At 36.8% G+C, this 19,453-nt stretch overlaps 1 protein-coding gene across 1 annotated transcript in view; it reads right to left on the minus strand.

Annotated features, from left to right (window-relative positions):
- CSMD1 (CUB and Sushi multiple domains 1) overlaps window positions 1-19,453 on the minus strand; it is a 982,247-nt gene that overhangs the window by 53,589 nt on the left and 909,205 nt on the right. The window contains exons 50-53 of the mRNA XM_032215147.1: window positions 13,533-13,718; window positions 8,109-8,303; window positions 7,586-7,759; window positions 2,940-3,113 (exon numbers count right to left, since the gene is read on the minus strand). Of these exons, the coding sequence (XP_032071038.1) occupies window positions 2,940-3,113; window positions 7,586-7,759; window positions 8,109-8,303; window positions 13,533-13,718 (729 nt within the window). The remainder of the gene's footprint in view (window positions 1-2,939; window positions 3,114-7,585; window positions 7,760-8,108; window positions 8,304-13,532; window positions 13,719-19,453) is intronic.

Below are 19,453 nucleotides of genomic sequence, written 5' to 3' on the forward strand. Positions count from 1 at the left end.
CGTAAATCACAAGATTTTTCATTTTTACTTTAAAAAATCCATAGGAGGCTTCCAGTCTCTGTTGCAAACTCTTAATCACTGGAAGGTATTCCAGAGTATTTCACAACTCCTGAGGTCAGATCGAAGGAATATGCAGGAAGAGGGGACGATATAAGAGCCGAGGTGACGCAGTGGTTAGGGTGCAGCACTGCAGGCCACTTCAGCTGACTGCTATCTGCATTTAAGCAGTTCAAATCTCACTGGCTCAGGGTTGACTCAGCCTTCCATCCTTCCGAGGTGGGTGAAATGAGGGCCCGGATTGTTGTTGGGGGCGATATGCTGACTCTGTAAACCGCTTAGAGAGGGCTGAAAGCCCTATGAAGCGGTATATAAGTCTAACTGCTATTGCTATTGCTATAATGTGCCCATGGTGTCTGCTTTCCTGCTAGGATGATACAATTTGATATAATTCTAGTCATTTTAGCCATTGATCAAATTGATGAAATGGAAACATAAATAACGCCTTCCCAGATGACACTGTGTTGCTAGGCCAGCATTTTCATTTGTCAGTCCAAAAGTATAATAATCATCAGTGATCACCTCCCCCCCCCTGCCTTTTCCCTTCATTTATTCTTTTATAACATCAATCCGATACTTGGAGGCATATCGCTTTGCATACGTTTATTCCAATCTTAGCTATTATAACTGATAGCTATTGAAAAAATCAATTGTCTTGAATAATCTGCATTGGGCGGTAATAAGACGGTAAGGATTTTGCTACCTGACATGTTCTTCACCAGTAATCCTATAATTTGAAAAAAATTGCCAGAACAGATTATATGTGAAATGGTGTTATAATATAAAATTAAGTCTGTCAGTAAAAATTGCAATAGTGAAGACAGTTGTGCTTGGATTAATGTCCTTTTCGGCAAATGCATATTCTACTCAGTCAAGTCCTGTTTACACCCCTCATTACCCTTGACAGATGCTGTTTTTGTTATGCTTTTTAGAAACAAAAGGTCTTAGCCCTTGTGTCTAGCCTTACCACATCATCATTACTATTGTCACACATTGCCAACCTCTTGACAGATCAACACTCTGCAACTGTTGTATTGGAAAGTCAGGGAAAAAAAATCCATGATTTTTTTATTCTGTAGTTCTTTCACTGCCCATAAAAGAAGTTATTCTTTTCAAGAATAGCTGTGTGTTTGTTATGTGATCTATCAAGATTCATGACTGAGTGACATAGAAATTGATCAAATAAAGATTGTGGCTCACAATAATTACAATTATCATTCACATAAAATAATATCCATACTTCTATTGAATATTAAAATAATTATTATAAATAGAGCATTCCTGATGTATATGCCACATACAGACAGGCCAAATCTATGCAGTTGCATTAAATACTTTGAATAAATGAATAGTTTTCAAATCAGATGATTATGCATCTTCATGATGGGAAATAAATATCAAATTTTTAAAGTGTGCTACTTTACCAGCTACATATTAAAAGTGAATTATATTCTGTCAAATGTGTCTATTGTTCACTTTGCAATAAAATTCTTCGAGACACTGTGAATAACAATATGGAGCATTTCACCAAAGAGGTTACAACATATAAACTGTTTATATGTAACATTCACCTAAAAGTTAAATGTCTTCTCTTTTTCTCTGACTTTACTTGTTATAGGTAGTCCTCAACTTACAACCATCATTGAGCCAGAATTACAGTCATAAATTGTGCTGGTTATTAAGTGCATTGTCATCATGTGATCATGCCTAATTTTATGACATTTTTGTGGTGATTGTTAAGTGAAAGCAATGATTGTAAGCAAATCCATTGTCTGCAATGGGCATTTATTGCCAGAAACTGGAAGTAAATGTCAGCTTCCAGCAAAATAACCATAAATCTCTGTCATGTGACCGCAGGTTGTAAGTAACTTCAAAGAACTGTTAAATTAACTTCAAACAGACCTGTTATAAATTGAGATTAACTGTATGTCATATTATCCCTATATAGTCTAACGAAGGAGTGATGGGGATACTGAAGAGAGCACATACAATTTAAGATTTGAACTGGCTTTTTTATTTGAAATTAATATAATACAGTATCAGGGCTGCTTGTCATTCTTTATTCTATTTTGAACTATCCAATTGCTTGCAGAACAGCGTGGGAACTGAGTTTTCATGGCATAGTCTTATATGAGAGATGAAAACACTTCTCAGCTAGGCCTATGAAACAGAAGCAGTAGGTGTTGTGGCCCAGCAGGAGCCGTTGGAGCTGCCACCAGACTCCGAGAGCGAGGGGCCCTATGAGTCGGCTCTGGAGGATGTGGAGGACCCTGGACAGGGTTCTGACTCCAAGCAGGGCACAGAGAGGCAGGTTGGCTACCAGGAGGCACCTGAGCGTGGGGAGGAGACAAGGGAGAGTGAGCCAGACGCCAGTAGTGAGTTGTTCCTGGATGCACACCATCGAAGAGCTAATAGGGTCAGGAACAGTTGCACAGTTACAGGAGGTAATTGAACTCAGCTGGTGGTCATTAGGCTCCTCTCCAGACTATAAAAAGACTACTTATGCACAGGGCCCTCTTTGCAGAAGTCAACACAGGATCGAATGTCGGAGAACATTATTGTGAGCTTGGCAGGCTGGACTACTGCCAAGCCTTATCTGTGTTTATTGCTGCCCAAGCTTGTCTGTGCCGGTTTGCTGCCAAGGACCTGTCTGTCTGTTAATTAAATGCCATAACTTATCTTTGACTCGGATTGTGCTTTGGGTGTGGAACGAGGGAGGTCAGAACAAGTAGCTATCAATGAATATTATTGAATCCATGTAGTATAATCCTATCAATGCTTCCTCTTGCACTTGTGACCCTCATTTGTGTGCAAAGGATTATATCTTATCATTATTACCTGGCTATGTGCTTAGGACATATCAGAGGAAAAGTATCACTTACGGACACAAACCGGAGTTTGGCCAGACCACTTGTGATCTTGTAAGCATATCCGAACAGATGTGCCAACCAGTCGAAAACCAGGATTGCATTGGTAGACCACAGTATCACGGTAACTGAAACCATCACCACTAATGTGGCCATTGACAATTGGATCCGGAGAACCACAGTGTCCGGCTAAAATAAGGAGGAAATAAAAAAAATATACAATAAATTTGCACATATGCTGAGACACAGATGTAAAAGCCAACAGAAATTGATAACAGTATTAAACAAAAAGTCATCTTCGCCGTGCAATAAATCTAACAAACTGAAAATGTTGGTGATGAGTTATTTAGTTCTTCATTTACAATGTTTTTCCTTTACCAATATGCATTTGTCATAAAAAAAGGTTTGGTAACTTTATATAGATAGTTAAGACTAATCTTGTTTAGTAACAAGGACATTTGTAATATCCATTTCGAATACCTATTTATATCTTGACCTTCCTTAAGAAATTCAAGGAGATATAAATAACTCTTTTCCTTTAATTTTCGATCACATAATGGTTTACCTGAGAAAGATTGATTGCCCTAAAAATATTAGATGAGTTTCCAAGATTGGAGATGAACTTTAATCTGGAATTTTCCTATTTTACTATTGATCCACAACCCATTAGCCATTAATCCATGTTCTTTGGAAAGGGACCAATTTGGAAAAAGAAAAAGTAAACCTGTTTGGAAATTAACAATCATCATATGCCTCTCGACACGTGGCTTTATGGAAACAAGGCACAAGACATTTAAATTGTTTTAAATCTAGTATTTCTATACTAGATTTAAGTCTTCATTCAGGGTTAAGCTAACTCAAAATATATTTTGATGTATTTTGAAAGGAAAAGTTAGGAAGCATATCCATTAGCAAATTGATTCATTTCAGTTACACATCATAGCATTTGGTAGATACACTAATTTCCTCTCTGTTTGAATTTGATGGGATTAAACATCTAAATAGTCTAGGGATTCAAGAATCAAAGCCAATACAGCAAAGGATATGTAAATTTTAATCAAGACGAATTACACCTTAAGTATTTCAAGCAGTCTACATATAAACAATGCTTTCAGGGGACATAAAAAAAGATCCACTTATTTAAGCTTAAAGTCAGCAGTATTTTATATGACATTATACTTTAACTCAAATCATATTCTATTGAAATTCTCTTTTCAGAGATCTGCAAAAAATACATTGCCTTTCACAGATCATAAACATCATACATGATTTTACCATAATATAAAAATGAATCTGCTAATTGAAATGTATTATTCTATTGAGTGAAGACTGTTGAGCTTCAAAGAAAATATAGAAGGAGGAATTAAATAATGCAGCCAATCTTAAAATGTAGGAAAAAGAGAGCAGAAATTTAAAACTAAAATGAGGGTGACTTATAAGATTTTCCTTATCTGAATTACTTTCCAGGTTTTGGAGTTCTGGATTAATTGAAATTGTAACAGGCACAGGAATCCCTTATTCCAACTCTTAAAACATTAGGGGAGGATTAAAAAAAAGGAAGGAAGGAAAATATTTCGTGAACTATTTTATTAACTGTAATTAATATGTTTGCATAATATAATATAAAAGTCAGGGTTTCTTTTTCATTTTTCACACGATACCTTCAAATGGATTATATTGGTCTTGTATTGAGAGAAAGAGATTTAGCTATGAAATCTGTGCAGGTTTTCTGTGATTCACATGCTTGAATTAAATTGTGATGACTATCATTAATTTTTCATAGTACAGTATTTTTTAAAAGGGCAGAATTTTAAAAAAACAGCCATTTAGTTATAATATGCCTATCACAATGACAAATCACTGATTTATGAAGTTCAATTTGGAAATGAACATTTAAACTGATATTCTGACATGAAATAATTTTGTTCACTGACTATGATATTATAATGTACAGATTTTAAAAGATGCCAGCTTCAGTGATTAAAATAATCAGAGACTCTTTTCTCTGTGCCTTTTTTATTTTGTGTAGTATTGTTTGATAGAAACTGCTAATTCATCTATAATAAATCCAGTTAAATTAAGAATTAACATCTTTGCTTGATGCCCCCCTTTTTTAAAAAAAATAGTCATAAATGATCCACTGAAGCTATTTTGCTTTGCAGGTGAATAGAACTGATTAATTAGGGAAATTAATTCACTTCCAAATTCTATTTCCAATAATAATTGGCTTGGAAAATATATTTTCTACTCAATGAGGTTCTTTAAAATTATTCAATGATAGCAAAGCTAGTGAAGTTTTATTGTATTTCAGGCCTTCCTTCAAGCTTCAATGAAAGGAGAGAATTATACAGCACTGTAGATATCTATGATACCAAATAAACACACAAACCTCTTCCATTTATTAGCAGCAGAATTTCATTCTTTTCCACAATCTCCAATTTAGAAGACTATATTTAGAACAAGTAGCATTATGGCCTCATAATTGGATTTACTGAATTTCTTTTAGGAATGAATCCAAATTGAACTAGAGAGTTATAACACTGGATGTTGTCTTTTAACTAATAATGCAATCAATATTTTTAATCCTAACTTGATCATGCAATAAACCTATATTTCATGATTATCTGTTGAAATTCTTTCTTCAAAAATCTACATCATCAGACTTTTTCCAGTGTTTGAGATAACAGTAGGTAATAGATACATTTTCTTTCACAGATCTGAATGAATTCATCTCCACTCTCCAACAGCAGTAGTGTTAGTCATGGAAAACAGAAAATTGGCTATAGATGCTTTGGGATTATAAAATAGAGACAGATAACCCCAAGAAGCTGAAAATGGCAGGTTTAAGAAGCCATCACTGGACCAATTTCTGTCTAGTCTCAAACTTCACTTTTGGTGGAAGATTGTTGAGAAGCTGGTTGGGCAACATACTCAAGGAATACTGATATGTAGATCTCTTTTCATCTGATTTCAGGCCAGGAAACACTACGGAGACAGCATTAGTCACACTTATCAATGGGTTTTGGTGGAGACAGGATGGGAATGGTGCATCCATCCCACTTCCCTTGGATCTCTTAATAGCTTTCAGCACTATCGATCATAATATCTTTATGATAGGACTCAGGACTCAATGTCCCCAATTTCTTTTTGTTTAACACTATGGATCTGTAGAATGAGCTTCACAGTTGGTTCAGTTATCATCAGTATGTGGCCTACTAAATTAAGGTGGAGCCAGCTTGAGATTTGTCTCATGCTTTCTCTGTGTCCCAGTCTCATGCCTGCTTTACTTTCTGTGACTTTCTATGCATAGCTTCTCCAAGGTGGCTCTCTACCTTACCCCAGTGTATGGAGCAGTGATGAAATTCATTTTTTTTACTACAGGTTCTGCAGACATGGCTTGGTGGGCATGGAAGGGGAGGGATACTGCAAAATCACAATTCCCTCCCCATTTCTTGGGGAAGGATATTACAAAATCACCATTCCCACCACCACGCTGGGGCCAGCCAGAGTCGGTATTTGCTGGTTCTCCAAATTACTCAAAATTTCCACTACCTGTTCTCCAGAACCTGTCGGAACCAGATGAATTTCACCCCTGGTCTGAAGGCTATGCAAGTCTGGATGGGAGAAAACAGAATCAGGCCACATTGCAGGTCTCTAATTGTTTTTGCATAACCAGAGAGACTGAGAGAGTGGACACGCTTCAGATCTCTGATTTATTTGCAGTAAGGAAGGTTGCCTTCCCTGTCACAGCCCCTGCCCTCGAGGACAGTGTCATCATGTTCTCCTCCCCTCCACACTCAAATTCATATGGCTTCCACCTTAATGATGGTCACAAAGCTGTGGCATATATATGGCTTCCACCTTGATCATGGCCAGAAAGTTATGGAAAACTCTTTTCTGCCCCTTTGGGGCAGCCTGGTAGTCCTGTAAATTGTTAGATTGTTTAGAATGTGTATCTCCTGGGTGCTTTTGTTCTGTTTCCTTTCTAAATTGTTTTTACTTGTCAAAGTAATCCATACATAGTCATTAGAGTTGGGGAGCCTCTATATTGGTAAATAAATATTTCTGTATATTCTGTGGCCCTTAATATCTATTGTACTTTTAAAATTATTTTTGCAAAATGTCTTGAACAAAAAAATTTATTAACTGCTGATGTTGAAGCCATGAAGTTTGATCAATATTAGTCGGTCATCAATTGAATTGTGGCAAAAGACCTTGCTATTTATGAATTTGAAATTTTTTGAGAAACGTCTGCTATTTTTCTTAAGGATTTCATTGCCTTAAGCTGTGCTTAAGCAAAAAGTCCAAATCAGAGGTGGGTTGCCAATTTTTTTTACTATCAATTCGTGTGCGCTCCCCCACACGCATGCACTCGTGTGACGCTTCTGTGCATGCGCAGAAGCTTCTGTGTATGCATAGAATCTTTTGTGCATGCGCAGAAACATCTGGGCTGGTGGGTGGAGCCTCCCACCACTGCTACTACCAGTTTGGCTGATCCAGGCGGAACCAGGAGCAACCCATCTCTGGTTCACATGCTGAGAAATCCCAAATTTTAATGGAAACATCACTTCCTAAAAAAAAAGTTCAATATGGAAAAACACCCTTCGGCCAAGATGTTCTATTTTTCAAATATTACAATGCAACTCTTTATAAATATTTACCAAGACACTGTGTTTCAGTTCCACTCCAAAGTCCATTTGCTAAGCATTCTCTCACATGAGACCCAACAAGTGTGTATCCAGTGTTACAGGTAAAGATTGCTGTGGCTCCATAAATTGTCATAGTCCCAATCTTGTTTCCATTTGGTGGAGATCGAAGACTTGCACAAGAAATAACTGAAAAGGGAAAATATAGTAACTGCAGCATGGCAACAACAAGAAGCTCATAAATTAGCAATGCATTGTTAATGCATTTGGAAATCTTAAGCAAACAAACAAAAAACAACTTTGGAACACTTTGAAGTTCAATATCTATCTATCCAATATCTATCTATCTATCTATCTATCTATCTATCTATCTATCTATCTATCTATCTATCTATCTATCTATCTATCTTCTACCTTCTAGCTACTTAACTACCTATCTATCTATCAAAAAATTTAGAAAATATTAGAATCTTCGTGAGTTATTGGAGATAATTATCTTTAAACAGAACTGAACAATGTATGAATAAAGACTTCTTACCTTTACACATTGGTCTCTCATTAATATCACTCCAAGTTCCATTTGTTGTACACATTATGAGTCTCTGGCCCTCTAAACAATAACCAGGGCTGCAGCTCAACATGATTAGTGCACCAAACTCATTCACTGACCCAGAAATCAGCCTCCAGATGACGTGTTCTGAAAGCCGACTTTCAATGCTGGGACAAATCACAGCTGTGAAAGAAGAAAAGTCCAGCATTAAGGTTTGTTTTTTTTGGAAATTATTTCTCAGAAGAGGAATCATTACCTGGATGCCAGTAGATTTTTCCTTGTGAAATTGAGCATGCTATAAACATTATTCAGCTCCATGTTATAGTGCCCATCGTGTTTCTTTTTTTTAAAAAAAAAATACTAATAGGAGAAACTGCTTTTAAGTTTAGACATGGGAAATCGTAGCTATCCACAATTCTTGCAATGTTTTTTTTTTAATTTATTTTAGAAATAATTGTTTGTTTTAAAATTTAAAGCATGCTGTGATGAAGCAGTATTGTTCTTTGATGCATAGGATCACGGCCAAATTTATTCTTTCAGTGGACACTGTAGAAAAGAGAAAATTCCTGCCTAATGAGTAATGCAGGTACAATTTTTAACAATGCATTTATCTCATGAAATTTTAAACTGTACGTCAATTCCTTTAAAATGTTTTTTTAATATAATCTATTCAGTTCTTTGTACAAATTGGAATATGAAACCTTATCTTTCTGATAGAATGGGGCACACGTCATCACTATTCCATTTCTACATTGAAGAAAAGTGGGACTGAGGTTCATATGCCTGTAAATATGGAGATAAACAATGCATAACAATGGCACAGAAGCCGATGAACAGAAGAACATTCAGAGGCAGAGAGAACAAAGTGCCTATGAAAATGGTGAATGTGATAAAGTATCATAAGGAGGGTCGGAAAGGAAAGATTGAAATGAAAATGGATTTTGAAGGACCTTTGCTGGGAACTGACACTATTTCACTAATTAATTACTGTGTGGCTGTTTGTGATAAATTGCTCTTCTATTATTTTACAGTGGATATTTTACTGTATTTCTACTGATATATATATATATATATATATATATATATATATATATATATAGATATAGATATAGATATAGATATAGATATAGATATAGATATAGATATAGATATAGATATAGATATATAGATATAGATATATATATATAGATATATATATAGATATATATAGATATATATATAGATATATATAGATATATATATATATATAGATAGATAGATAGATAGATAGATAGATAGATAGATATAGAGATAGATAGATAGATAGATAGATATAGATATAGATATAGATATAGATATAGATATAGATATAGATATAGATATAGATATAGATATAGATATAGATATAGATATAGATATAGATATAGATATAGATATAGATAGATAGATAGAAGTTTATTTATATGCCGCCCTTTTCCCTGGGGGGACTCAGGGCGGCTCACAATCCAAGGGGGAGGGGGAGACAAACTTTTTAACATATAAGACAATACATAATTAAAAAACACAACATTCATACCATTCGGGCGGGTTACAGTCTTAGCCCCAGGCCTGACGGGATAGCCAGATTCTGAGGGCTGTGCGGAAGGTCTGGAGGGTGGTGAGGGTACGAATCTCCACGGGGAGATCGTTCCATAGGGTCGGAGCTACCACCGAGAAGGCTCTCCTCCGCGTAGTTGCCAGTCGGCATTGACCGGCAGATGGAACTCGGAGGAGGCCTAATCGATGAGATCTAATAGGTCGCGTGGAGGTAATTGGCAGTAGGCGGTCTCTCAAGTACCCAGATCCACTACCATGTAGGGCTTTATGGGTGACAAGTAGCACCTTAAAGCGCACCCGGAGATCGACAGGTAGCCAGTGCAGCTCACGGAGGATAGGTGTTATGTGGGTGAAGCGAGGTGCACCCACAATCGCTCGCGCGGCCGCATTCTGGACTAGCTGAAGTCACCGAATACTCTTCAAGGGCAGCCCCATGTAGAGCACATTGCAGTACTCCAGCCTAGAGGTCACAAGGGCACGAGTGACTGTTGTGAGAGCCTCCCGGTTCAGGGCCTCCCAATTATATATGAATTACTGAGGTTTTATTTTAATTATGACAGTGTAACCATAAAATAAATAAAACCAAGTGGCCTATCATCTTCTCTTTTGCAAAAAATAAATAAATAAATAAATAAAAAATAAATCTCTCTTTTCTAACCACACCAGGAGCAGAAATAGAAAAAAGTCTTCAAGTCAAGTATTTCACCTTTCCAGATACCACTGGATGTTTTCCCTTTTGGGGGGTTTTCACTGTCAATCATTGGCCAAAAAGCATATTAAGGATGCAGAACCTTCAAGAATAATCTAGGAGTTTTTTGGCTGAAGAAATGCCAGTCGAATTATATTTATAGAGTGTCACCTCATCCTATCTCATGTCTACAATGAAAAATACTGCAATATTCTTATGCAGAATATTCCTTTTTCCCTTTTTACTATACGCGATTGTACATTTTTGGACAAGGAATCATCTTACAGTGCTAATAGGTCTATTTTTATAGTTATCCCATTTTTCTGGCTCAGAATGGGGAAAATGGTTCTTATATATTTTTATCTTCACGATGACTTTGTAAGATGTGCGTATCTGGAAAATGTGACCAGCCCAACATTATTAGTGTGACCTTCTCTCTTATATACTCTTAGCATGGTAGATAAATTAAAAATAAGGGAAGAATAAAAAGACTAAAGCATAATAATTAATATAAAGCACTGTTCAAAGCTACCTGCAACACTAGAAAGCTTTTTGTGCATTGTTATCTTTTAATATTTTTGGTAAATTCTTCTGATTTATCAGAACTACTTAGATTCTTGAATTAAAATACAAACTGTTGAATAGACGCCATATTTAGAGCAAATTATTTAGATATCTATCAGTCTTCCTTTTGTACACCACAGACATCACTGACACTATTTTTACACATGAGATCTGATTCAGGAATGTCAAATTCATCTACATGAAGAGAGAGAAAAAAAACCTTGTCCTTTTTCTATGCTGATTTATTTCTGTTGACATTCTTATAAACTGATGTGTACATTCATCAAGCGTATAGTACTTTCATCATGATTACACACCATATCACTAGGATCATATTGCTTTTCTATATTCATATACATAGTCAAAACTGGATTCAATCCTGATTTTTTTTTAAATCTTGGAAATATATATCATTCTATAATTTCTAGGAGTTTTGCTAGAAATTTGCTTTGCTATCCTGTCAGAACTGATGGTGCAATTTTATGATGTAATTAATGCTATTAAAAACTCCAGCATTATGGTGTAATAACATTTAACAAAGGCTGTTTTAGTTGCATTCCTTCTTGCTGCAATGCTGCATGTCTCATGTAGATTCCAAATTGGGCCCATATTCTTATCGAATAAAAGTCACAATGTATTATAAAAGTGATTTTTTCATTAATGGTTCATTATTAGGAACCTGTCTCTTTCTCTCCATTTTTTTTCACACTGGAGGCCACTGGGGGAAAAAAACCCAATAATTTTTTCTGTTTCTTCCAGGCAAAAAACCACCATGTGTCATTTTGACTGCCATGTTTTTTTTGAAAATTAATATACTTAGAAAGTAAAAACCCATCCTAAACAATAGCTAATTTCTCTTTTGGAATGGAATTAAATATAAATAGAATTACTTTCCCACATGTCTGCTTTCAAACTTTGAGAAGCCGGTGTGTGTGTGTGTGTGTGTGTATTCTTCCTATAAAAAAAACTTAGTTTCAAGAAATTTATAGAATGGCAAACAATAACAGCATAATAAAAACTGAGTTGATGTGGCATAGACGTGTAGTACAGGAGAGACGTGAATTTCTACATAGATGTTCATTAAGTAATCTTTGATATATATTTTTTCCTCGTGTAAGGAATATTTAGCAGATGTTATATTTGCTGATAGCCACTCTTCGTTCCGCATACAGTACAGTTTGATTGATAATTATGTGTTTCTACAGGAAAACAAGAAGGGGATGCACTTTTATCATCAGCTGAAATGGGCAAGGTTTGCCTTGCTAAAAGACAAAATAAGGACAAAAGCGTTTACACAATATGCAGAATAGAAATATCTGATGACAACGTCGGGGAATAAGTTTGTTTTCAGGATTACATTAAAAATAGTTAGCATATCAAGCTTCCGACTTCATCCAATAAAATCGGCAGCATGTAAACCACATGCACACACACAAAAAAGTAGACTGTGTGATTCCTCTGCTGTATCAGGATCCCAGAAATGCTGCAGGAAGAAAGGTCGGGGGTATCAGCTTTGCCACTGAAATCTTCCTGAGCAGAATGCAAAGAAGGAAGAATCAGTGGGCATTCCTTTATCCTACCAGGATGCCAATTCCAACGTTTCGTTTGTTCGTTCGTTTATTGGTTTTGTATGCCGCCCACTCCCGAAGGACTCCGGGTGGCTCACAATGAAACGGGGGAGGGGATAAATAAGACAATACGAACAATATTAAAATACACAACAGTCACAAATGAAGCGGGATACTTCAACAGCCCCCAGCCTGCCGGAACAGCCAGGACTTGGTAGCTTTACGGAAGGCCGGGAGGGTAGTAAGGGTCCAGATCTCCATGGGGAGCTCGCTCCAGAGGGCCGGAGCAGCAGAGAAGGTTCTCCCCCGGGGGATCGCCAGCCGACATTGGCTGGCAGATGGAACCCGGAGAAGGCCGAGCCTGTGCGATCGAATCGGTCGTAGGGAGGTAATTGGCAAGAGGCGGTCTCTCAGGTACCCAGGTCCGATGCCATGCAGGGCTTTATAAGTAATAACTAAGGATTGCACATCCAAAGAATACTTCCAAAGCGAATTAATTCCCAATGTGTACCAAATTCAGAAGGCAAAAAGTTCCAAATATGGATATGAGGTAGATCAATGTAAGCAAGTAAACAGGAAAGGGAAAAAAAAATCATAATTCCAATCTCAATGTTTTAAAAAATGAAAGAGGGTAGTTGTGATCTATGAAATTTATGTTTTCACATGAGCTTTTTTCAATTTCAGTGGATTAATATTCACTGATTATCACTGAAGTGAAACTATCTGAATGGACACCGTCATGGCCCGAGAAATGCATTTTCTAGCTAATTTTCTACTAACTTGAGAATAAATTAATTCTTTGCTAAAGGAGTTCTAAAGAAGATATGGAAATTATTTAGTTTTAATTTTTTATTACATTTTTATGCCACCCATCCGATTGATTCAGTGACTTCTATGCTGTTTTAGAGGAAGTCATTAGAGCAGGGTAAAATATTGTAGTGAACAGTCAGAAAGATAAACTAAAACTTACTCTACAAGACTGTACTGTTTTTATTTTTTTAAAAAATCCATACTTACGTTTACAGACAGGTGGTCTTCCTTTATTACTCCACAATCCATCTTCTTGACACACTGCTGTTGTTTGTTGACTAGATTCTAGCTTGAAGCCTTCATTACATTCGTATATCACTCTGCTGCCCAAAATAAATTCATTACCCCAAACTGAACCATTTCCAGGAGATTCTGGAATGCCACAGGATACAGCTGAAATGGGGGATTAAGGGGGAAAAAGACACAGAAGATTATCATAAATATGATTCTTTACTTCTGTAGATTTTTTTTTAAAAAGCCCAATATGTGTGTTACAGGTGTCACAATGCTGCTGAAAAATACCTTTAATAGTTGTACAAAATATGATATAACAACAAGGATATTTTGAAAAGATACGTTTACCACAACTACTATTATTTTTCTACTCAATATTCCATAGTTTTTCACTCTGTTTTTCCCAGCTTACTGCTTCTATTATGTTAAGATAAATGCATTAACCAATCTTGACTTCCTTGATTTATTTTTAAATATATTTAAGTAGTTTCTTCCCATGTACTTGATTACATTATTAGCAATAGCAATAGCAGTTAGACTTATATACCGCTTCATAGGGCTTTCAGCCCTCTCTCAGCGGTTTACAGAGTCAGCATATATTGCCCCCAACAACAATCCGGGTCCTCATTTTACCCACCTTGGAAGGATGGAAGGCTGAGTCAACCCTGAGCCGGTGAGATTTGAACCGCAGAACTGCAGAACTGCAGTCAGCTGAAGTAGCCTGCAGTGCTGCATTTAACCACTGCGCCACCTCGGCTCATTATTCCCTGTAGAAGATGACCAGGCTGAGCCCAAGGGAGGGGTCAAATGTGTCATAAGTCACAAGTCCCTCAGTGCCCTCAAGAAATCTAAGTCCAGCTCATCTTGAATGATTTTCTTACTTCCCTTGGTCAGATTTTTATAGTAAGTTTAAGCTTGCATTAAATCTTTATATTCATTTGAACTGCCCAAATCCTTTGATTTACCTGGGGCTTGACATTCTCTTTGTTTAAAAATTAGAGTTTGCGCCCCATATATAAAATTCAGGAACCATTTCTGAAGTGGCTGTGCCACTTAATTGGGACCAGTAACTTGGTTAAGTGAAGTGATCACTACGTAAAAGTGTGACTGTTTTTATTATCTTGTTTACGCTTTCCTTTGCTTTATAGACCTGTGAAGGCCACATATATGTGAGAATTGGTTGTAATGTTATTTTTTTCACCATCAAACTATTAAGAATAAAATGTATTGAATATCTCATAGTGTTATATACACAGTTCAACAACTCCATTGCTATATTGTAACTGCAAATAGTCACTAAATTAAATAATAATATACTATTATTGCTCTTTGAAACATTTCCATATATTATGGCATAATAATGTAGCCAATTAGACAATGGTACTTATAGGAATAATTTAAAAATATTGCTATTTTACCATTTTTACCAACTTTGGTGTATAATTTGTTCTGCAATCTGTGCATATAACATGCACTTATTCTTAATGGTATAGCACCAGACTTAATCTCATTAAAATTAGTTAAACTTTACTTAGCCATGAGAAATTTAAATCTACTGATTTTAGTAGATTAGCACTAAGGATTGTTCTATATCAAATTAAATATTTGGAAATATTAAAGTAAACAATCTCTCAAATATAGATTGAATATCCATTTTTATTTTCTTCAGATATAATTATTCCAAATGAACTGACAGCTCTGCAGTTTCTGCTGTTTTTAAAAGTAACAGCAGTAACAATAAATTATAATACCTTGGAAGAGAGTAAGTCCTTTGTGCTATAGTAAAATGATTATTAGCTGTCACTTGACCAGATGAGGGGTTTTTTTTTGGAAAAAAAATGCTTTTGATCTAACCAGCTTTACCCAAGCAACCAGAGATGTGTGCCTATGAAAATTCAAACTGTTATCATACAGGCAGAGAAAGGAACTACATGATTTTTTTTTATAATAGCAATAGCAATAGCAGTTAGACTTATATACCGCTTCATAGGGCTTTCAGCCCTCTCTAAGCGGTTTACAGAGTCAGCATATTGCCCCCAATAACAATCCGGGTCCTCATTTTACCCACCTCGGAAGGATGGAAGGCTGAGTCAACCCTGAGCCGGTGAGATTTGAACAGCCGAACTGCAGAACTGCAGTCAGCTGAAGTAGCCTGCAGTGCTGCACTCTAACCACTGCGCCACCTTGGCTCTCTAATAATTATCAGAGGGACATAAGATTCCAATCACTGTTTATATTACAATCATGGTGCTTAATTAAAAGTTATACCAGAGGAATCAATACTACAACTTCATACATAATGAAATTTCCTGCTCTGGGGAAAAAATCCACAAAAAGTATAGAAAATAAGTCTATGCTGATCAGTTTCAAGAGACTGGTTAGAAGAACAGCAACGTTGCTTCCTAAAAATGCCGGGAACAAAATAATTCTGTGAAAATCTGTACTTTAAATACAACGGGAAGAAAGTCAAGTATAAGTCAAGTAGGGTTCATCCAATGCAATTCAAATTTTGATACAATTTCATCACTTATTAGCATGGTTATCATCTGAAGAAGGCTCAGGCATTGTTAGGATTCTGTGACAAGTGAGCTGTCCTTCAGAACTGGAAGGGAATTTTCAGTCCATGTCAATCCTGCCTCTTAGATTACTTAACATTAAAAATGGAAATTACATTTTGGGTAATTTAAGATGGCAGGCAATAAGGACCGAGCGAGAAGAGGATATATATTCTTGTTCTAAAGCAGTGTTTCTCAACCTTGGCAACTTGAAGATGTCCGGACTTCAACTCCTAGAATTCCCCAGCCAGCGAATGCTGGCTGGGGAATTCTGGGAGTTGAAGTCCGGACATCTTCAAGTTGCCAAGGTTGAGAAACACTGTTCTAAAGTGCTATTTCTACCTTCCCAGAGAAATAACTCTACATATTACAGTAGGTGGCAGAAAGGAGAGATAATTTAAAGAGACAAGTGTGGCAGGAGGAAAATTGTTTCCTGGGTATATAGGCAGGAGGAAGAGGTGTTGATTGGAATGAATGCAAAAGAGGAACATGAGAAAAATTTATTACAATGCATGCTGAAGATTTCAAATAAGGTAGCTATGATGAGGGAGATTACAGGCAGTCTTTGAGTTATAATGGCAATTGGGACCAGGATCGCCACTGCTTGTGACATCACATGACCACAATACTTAGCAATAGCAATGCGCGGAGTCATGGTTACTGTTGTAACCCCAAGACAAGCAGATTGTTCAGCGGGATAGAACCCCAGGTAAGGATCATGGGAATAATGGGGATGAGGAATCTTGGACGCCCAGCATAGGTCACACAAGAGTTAATGGTTGCTGCAGTTTGATGTGAGGTCAAGAAGGGCAGGGAAACATGATGTAAGGTGTGTGCATGTGTACAAGGAAGGGCCAAGGAAAGAGGCACTGGTGGTTGCAAGTGAGTGAAGGGGAAAGGAAGATATGGTGCATACATTGAAGTCGCGGAGCGGGTAGGGAGAAATTTACCTGGATGGCTTGTGGGACGACAGCAGGGAAGGTTGGCAACTATAATCACATGACCATGGAATGCTGCTACTGATCATAAATGTGAGCTGATTACTAAGCACCAAAATTTTGCTGATGTGACTGCAGGGGCAATGTAATGACCCTAATTTCAAGGAGCATTCATAATCTCTTCATTCAGTGCAGTGGTGGGTTTCAAAAAATTTTTGAACCTACTCTGTGGGTGTGGCCTCCTTTGTAGGAGTGGCTTGCTGGCCATGTGACCTAGTGGGAGTGGCTTGCCGGCCATGTGTTCTCTCTCTCTCTCTCTCTCTTTCTTTCTTTCTCTTTCCTTCCTTTTGTCTCTCTGTCCCTTTTTCCTTTTATCTCTCTCTCACTTTTTCTTTCTTTTTTCTTTTCTTTTTTCTTTCTTTTTTCCTTTCTTTCTCTTTCTCTCTCTGTGTGAGTCTGTGTATGTGTGTGTGTGTGTGTGTGTGTGTGAGTGGTGGGTTTCAAAAATTTTTGGAACCTCTTCTGTAGGTGTGGCCTGCTTTCTGGTGGAACCTCTTCTAACCGGTTCGGTAGATTTGATGAACCGGTTCTACCGAACTGGTGCGAACTGGTAGGAACCCACCTCTGATTCAGTGCAATTGTAATTTTAAACAGTCACCGAACACATGGTCATAACTCCAGGATTGCTATTCATGTTCAGTTTGCAAACAACTTTGCAATTAAGATTTTTTTTTTCACAAGTTCCTTTCACAAGCCAAGTTAAGCACAGGTATAGGGTATCCTATACCTGTGCCTTTGATTTTTACTGCCTAAGTAAACCTGTATTTGTTTCTGCTAATGTTCATTCCATTTTCATTCTCCAATGTACTGAGAAATTATTTATTTAAGAAATTTATATAGCTGCCAAACTAATTCACAAGTGACCCCGAATGCTTACATTTAAAAAAATCCACCGCATTATAAAAATTCTAGGCCTGTTGACAAAATCATGTTTTTAGGGCCTTTTGGACAAGCAGCTGGGGAGGAGCAACTGAATTTTTGGAGGAATAATGGTTCATACAAAAGAAGCTCACATGCTAAAGGATATTTTTGTGGTACCACCATATGGACATCCTTAAATGTTGGGACTGGTAACATATTCTGTCTTTCTGTCCTGTTAATATTACAATTAATATTTTGTGTTATCTATAGATTTGATAAGTCTATATTTTATGCAAGTCATCAGTAAAAAGTGAAGAGTACTGAACCGACAACTTCCCTTTTCAGTTTTCTATGTTTAACAACAGAACTGATGGAGCGTCTTTGATGAGAATGCTTTGAGCATATTTTTGTTAAATAGTTGTGTATTCACATGATTGACATGCAATATAGCTGACACTTCATAGGTTGCTAATTAGAAAGTCATGATAAACCCTGTTGAATGCTTTGCCGAAATCAAAATGGATTTACAGCATTACTGCAATCTATTAAGGAAGTTATCTGATTAAGAAATTAAATAATCCAACAAAATTTGCTTTTGACAAATCCAGGATCACTTTTGCTAATGACAGCATTGTTTTCAAGGTGCATACATATTACCCACTTTACAGGCGTTTGTAGAAACTTGCTACATTGATTTGGAGTTATATAGGTCCTATTTTTTTTCCATTTTGAAAATAGAGTGAACATTGGCCCTTCTGTGGTCAAAGGACAACTTCACTCTTGGATTTCTCAAAGATATTGAAGAGAGGTTTGGTCACTCCATCCAATATAAGTTCCTTCAGTTTTCAGATCTTCATTAATAGCAATAGCAATAGCAGTTAGACTTATATACCGCTTCATAGGGCTTTCAGCCCTCTCTAAGCGGTTTACAGAGTCAGCATATCACCCCCACAGTCTGGGTCCTCATTTCACCCACCTCGGAAGGATGGAAGGCTGAGTCAACCTTTGAGCCGGTGAGATTAGAACTGCTGAACTGCAGATAACAGTCAGCTGAAGTGGCCTGCAGTACTGCACCCTAACCACTGCGCCACCTCGGCTCATTTAAGTCTGTTAGTATAGCCCTTTTGGTTCCTCCCACTGGATCCATTGCTTTTCCTCATCAGACTTCAACTTTTAGGGCCTTTTTGTTTTTTGAACACCTGACCCATTTTTCTCACTAGTTTCTGCTGCCAAGGAATCTTACTTCTCATGAAATCATATTTGTTGGCACAGTTTGCAAGCAATTTTTTTTTCCATTTTACATTAGAAGCAGAAATCTCAAGATTAAAATTGCTTTTGAAATGATATAATGACTTGAACATTTGCTAAAGCAACCCTTTTTCTTCTTCAGTGTTTCAGTTGCCATATTAACTGAATACTTTTTGTAGCATGCCCTAGAGAGCCTTTGTGTTCTGTTGGCTTGGAAACTCAAATGGTACAA

The sequence above is a fragment of the Thamnophis elegans genome, chromosome 4 (genome assembly GCF_009769535.1).
Source record: "Thamnophis elegans isolate rThaEle1 chromosome 4, rThaEle1.pri, whole genome shotgun sequence".
Classification (NCBI taxonomy): Eukaryota; Metazoa; Chordata; class Lepidosauria; order Squamata; family Colubridae; genus Thamnophis; species Thamnophis elegans.